Genomic DNA, 5,015 nt, shown 5'->3' with positions numbered 1-5,015 from the left:
GAACTGGGAACCTTCCCTTACATCGCTAACCAACTACTACCCACCCACCCCTCCTGGGTGTCAGTGAGGCATTGATCAGGCATGCCGGGGGAGGTGGGATTGAAATGCGAATACCCAGATTATGCACAAATCCTAGATAGGAGCAAGGATTTCATGTCAAGTCCTCAACTGTGGAAAGAACCTGGAGGGGCAAGTACCTATTTTTGCTGTGGAAAGAGTTGTATGTGGTGACCCCACTCCCCCCCCCCCTCTCCTCTACATCCGCCACTGCTATCAGGGGCCATTCCACTTAATATGTGCTCCTCTCCCTCCAAGGGAGAGGTAAAGGGTGTTAGGGGTTTGAAAAATTTTCATGGGGAAGGAAGTGACATGTCAGGGGCACCCAACAGACCGTTTCGGTGAATATCTGTTCGGAAGACCTATGATAACGCGTAAATCGAGCCTAGTTGTCCCAAGCAGGGGGCTTGGCTGAAAGGTTGTCCCTAAGCCACATAGAGGGATGACCCATCCCGGATGACCACTAATCAGCATTGTCTTTGAGGTTTACCTCATTTAGCCATTTAGCCATCATTTAGCCAAATTGCCAGAGCTACAAGGTTTGTTGAGCATATCCAGTTGTTTGTTTCTTGCAGGACATCACCCTCAGGTTTCACTCGGACTGTGTTTTTGGTGTTACTGTTACAGTCAAAATACTCAGCACCTGCCGCCTAATATTCCGGAATAGTTTTGATTAACGGGGAACGGATTGCATTATTCGTTTCAAGCATTCAAATTAAATTTGAATATTGTAAATCATCCAACTGTAAACATGTGAACCTGTCAAAAATTAACCAATCAAATTGGTTTATTTTTGGCAGGTTCATGTGTTCATGTGTTTACGGTTGGATGATTTACAATATTCAAATTTAATTTGAATCTAGAAAATGAATAATGCAATCCGTTCGCCGATAATCAAAACTATTCCAAAATATTAGGCGGCACGCGCTTAGTATTTTGACTGTAAATATCCTTGATTGTTCTTCTTGTCTCTTGCAGCATTTGAAAACCTTTCAGACCTAATAAAAGACAAGTTACAAGAATCCCTTGATCAAACTTCTTTGGAACACCATCTGAAAGTTCTAGAAGCACTGATCAAACACTGGAAAGGAGAAGTGTTATCTGTGTCAGTAACACGAACTGCAGAGGGATGTAAGTTTTTCCACTTATCCCCTGGTGTCCCTCCCCACACACCGCAATACAAGATCAACAACTGGGAAATCTGTTTGGGCATAAATGAGAGGACCTGAGGACTAGTGTGGAGACCCAGGGAGGGAGGGAGGGAGGGTGAACTAAACTTAATGACTCTGGAGTGAGCAGACGAAACCAACCTCGTCCCTAGGTCTTCTCTGCTTTTTGAAAATCGTCGCAAAGAAGACCCTGGGAACGAGGTGGCAAATGAAACCAGGAGATCAAATGACAGCTGATGACAATCCAAAGCTACAGAGATAATTGTGAGGGCCTGAGGCTTATTAAGTTATGCCTAAAGAATATTAACAATGAGAAGTCTTATTTGAAACTATCTGTACCAAGAAATTTCTTAGTAAGTTACGGGTGAGAACTTCAATGTTATGGCTGCTAAAAACTTAATGACAGCCCTGTAAAATATCCAGTCATCCTGCATTGATTTGGTGGCCATTAAAATTATAACTTTTATTAATAACTTTGGATGTTTTTGTTATTTTCTTCCAGTATCTGAGAAGGATGTATACAGACTTGCTGCACTTATCTTTGAAACCCAAGAATCAGGTAAGATGTAGAAAACAGTGCTTGTGTGTATTGTAATCCAACCCCTTCTGAATTCTAGAGTGTCTTAATTTGTTTTATATCCATTATCATATATTACAAAGAACAAAGGAAAATACCAAATTGTATCAAGGGTAAAACCAGAAACCCATAAGGGGTTGAAACGTGTAACTTCCTATGATTCGCATTGTACAAAGCATTTGCACATTCGTTTACACTAAGTACCATATTTGGAAAATCACAAGAAACATTTAACCAATCAAAATTACTATATTTGGATTAAATTCACAGAGCGCGCTAGCTCGCGCTTGATGGCGTAATCTTGGTTTTGAACAAGCTTTGTTGAATAAAGTTAAATTTGGTTAATTATTTCATCTTCTTGAAGTAGTCTGGAGAACTTCACTTCGATACACGCAATGTATTTTACTTTTAGTTTCTGTAAGAAATTTACGGCGTTTAGGTCGAAATTCAAGCAACATACATAAAAACCAAAAAATATGTTGCGTGTGTCATTACGTGTATAAAGCATTCTCGTACAAACTCTTCGTGTTTCCAAATATAGTTCTTAGCAAAATGATTATTCAAACACTGTGAGCGCGTGTTACACGTTTCAACCCTTATGGGTTTCTGGTAAAACTGAACAACAACATGAACATCAAGTTCAGATGATCCTGCTTTTAGGCTTGAGGCCAATATAAAGCTTTATTTCCTTTTTTGTGTGACACTGATGACTGCCCTGTTTTTCTTGTTTGTAGTTGGAAAAGTTGCAGTTGAATTGGCTGCTCCTCTGTTTAGATTTTCAGCAATGGCTGGTAATCCAGATGGAATGTACAGTTATGGAAAACTACTAGAAACAGGTCTCTACACCACATTGAGTCTATTTAACCCTTGAGTACTAAACGTGGCCTAATGGTTAGCGCGCTCGACTCCGAGTCGAACGGCCCGGGTTCGAGGCCTGGCCAGGGCGCTGCGTTGTGTTCTTGGGCAAGACACTTTACTCTCACAGTGCCTCTCTCCACCCAGGTGTGGAATTTACTGCTGGGGGGTAACCCTGCGATGGACTAGCATCCCATCCAGGGGGGAGTAGCAATACTCCTAGTCGCTTAATGCTACGGAAACCGGGATAAGCTCCGGCTGTATGGGCCTTATGGCTCGGAGACAGACTTTACTACTACTACTAAACTTAAAAGTTCTTTCTTACAATATTGATACATGCAGGCTTTTAGCCAGGGTTTTTAAAAGTGGGCATTCAAAGTTTCTATAAGGCAAAAGATTTCCACCCTCCTGGGCTAGTCTGAGGGACAAAATTTCATGTAAGGTGTATTTCTAACGTTTTGAGTGCAAAATGTGAAGATGTTCAAGTTTGCTGAAAAAAATATAGCAAATTGATTTTCTATAAAAAAAAAGGGCATCTTTAGGACACCTGAACACCTGTCTGGCTAAAAGCCTGGATACACGGTCAATCAGACAAATGACAAAATTTACCGGTAATTTTTTTTGCATTTAAAAACAAAACATCTTACATACTAGTTGACTACATACAGTACAGTTTTACATTATGTGGTTCCAGAAGGGTGCATACTCTTCCCACAGAAGGGATTGGAAATTCCTGGGGGGTGGGAGGGGTCCCAAAGGCCAAAAACTTTAAGAAAATGAATGAAGCTGAATTGGAATTTCCAGTGGAGTGGGTTGGGGGGGGGGGGGTCCATGAGGAAAATCCCTTTGGTGGGGGAGGTATGGATAATCTGACATTTTGGGAAATTTTAGTCGGGGAGTGCCCCCGGGGGATTTTGCCCTTGCCTTGGAGTATGTTGGCCCCCTACGTTTTAAAAGGCTCCACCGCCTCTGCCAGTCTTGAGCAAGCTTGGCCAATAAGAGATTTATTGACTTATATTTGAACTCAAAGGCCATGAATCAAAGCAATACAGTTGACTCCCGATAACTCGAACCTTCAAGGGAAATTTAAAATGGTTCGAGTTATCGGGAGTTCGAAGTTATCGGGAATTGAAAACAATTTACACCGGAAATAAGGAAAAAAGGGTGTTTACTGATTTCTATTCATAGAACAGTGTAGACCTGTGTACATTTTCAATAAACAAATTTAATTAGAGTATAGGTAAGCCGAAAGAGAAAAGAACAACATATTTCTAAATCATTGTCAGGTATACAGAACGTAACGTAAATCAAAGCAAATTTAATTGCTGCGAACTTTGCAGATTTTCAAAGAGAACGAAGCTAATGCTATAGGCTATTTCCCCAGAGTTTATTCGATTTACTTTTTCCAGAAAAAGTCCGTTAATTCGCGCTGGCGATAATCCTTTAAAGTTTTCTAAGGTGGGATTTGGAAGAATCGGTATCAACCTCCACATCCGGGCCCTCCACCTGAACGAACTGAAGGTCTGTAGCACGTCAATGGCTTGGCACAGTTCGTGTTTTGAGGGGCGTTCTAACTCGTGTACGTTTTTATTTCATAATGTCAACGTTCTGGACTACAGTACACTGTTTGTTTTGACTTGTCATGTATTGACAGACATGGTTCGAGTAATCGAGGGTAAAATTATATAGAAAATGACCTGAAGGGAAACGATAGTTGGTTCGAGTTAACGGGAGATTCGAGTTATCGAGGGTTCGAGTTACCGAGGGTAAAATTGCGGTAAATGTATAACGGAAATCCAGGGGAAATCGATTTTGGTTCGAGTTAGCGCGAGGTTCGAGTTACCGAGGGTTCGAGTTATCGGGAGTCGACTGTATGTTGTAAACTAACAATGTGTCATTTATAGATTCCAATGTGGCCTTTGCGATACAGGTTAACATGCATCTTTTATGCTTTTGGAAATTTCCTCTACAGGGGAAGGTGGAGTAGAGAGGGACCCTATTGAAGCAGGAAAGTTGTTTTCTGAGCTTGCAGAACAGGGCCATCCATTCGCCCAGGTAATAAACATATTTTATATTATATAATACATGTATCTTTATGAAGTGGGTTGTAGGGTCGGATACTGCATTTTGTCTCTAGAGACAAAGAGATCATCAGACTGTGTGAAGGTAATCCTAAGAAGGTAATCCTAAAATTACTGTTCTTGTTTCCCAGACAGTTCATAGAAAATACAAAATTACTGGCATTATCTTGACACTAAAATTCCAAATTAAGATAAGTCCTGATTTGGTTGATTGATTGATTGATTGATTGATTGATTGCTTTTTGACTGACGTTTTAACATGCAGAAATTTGTCAA

General features: G+C 40.7%; 1 protein-coding gene across 1 annotated transcript; it reads left to right on the top strand.

Annotated features, from left to right (window-relative positions):
• Nucleotides 1-81: 81 nt before the first annotated feature.
• On the top strand, nucleotides 82-4,713 carry LOC144639855 (uncharacterized; the record flags this gene model as incomplete). Its single annotated transcript, XM_078499135.1, has 5 exons — nucleotides 82-220; nucleotides 1,036-1,188; nucleotides 1,729-1,785; nucleotides 2,538-2,639; nucleotides 4,631-4,713. Coding segments are annotated over exons 1-5 (534 nt in total), but the record flags the coding sequence as incomplete, so codon positions are not given.
• Between the last annotated feature and the right edge of the window lie 302 nt (nucleotides 4,714-5,015).

This window comes from Oculina patagonica, unplaced genomic scaffold, assembly GCF_052425735.1.
Source record: "Oculina patagonica isolate OP01 unplaced genomic scaffold, crgOcupat unplaced1403, whole genome shotgun sequence".
NCBI lineage: Eukaryota > Metazoa > Cnidaria > Anthozoa > Scleractinia > Oculinidae > Oculina > Oculina patagonica.
Note: the sequence above shows the minus strand (reverse complement) of the source record. Positions and strands in the feature narration are given on the sequence as shown.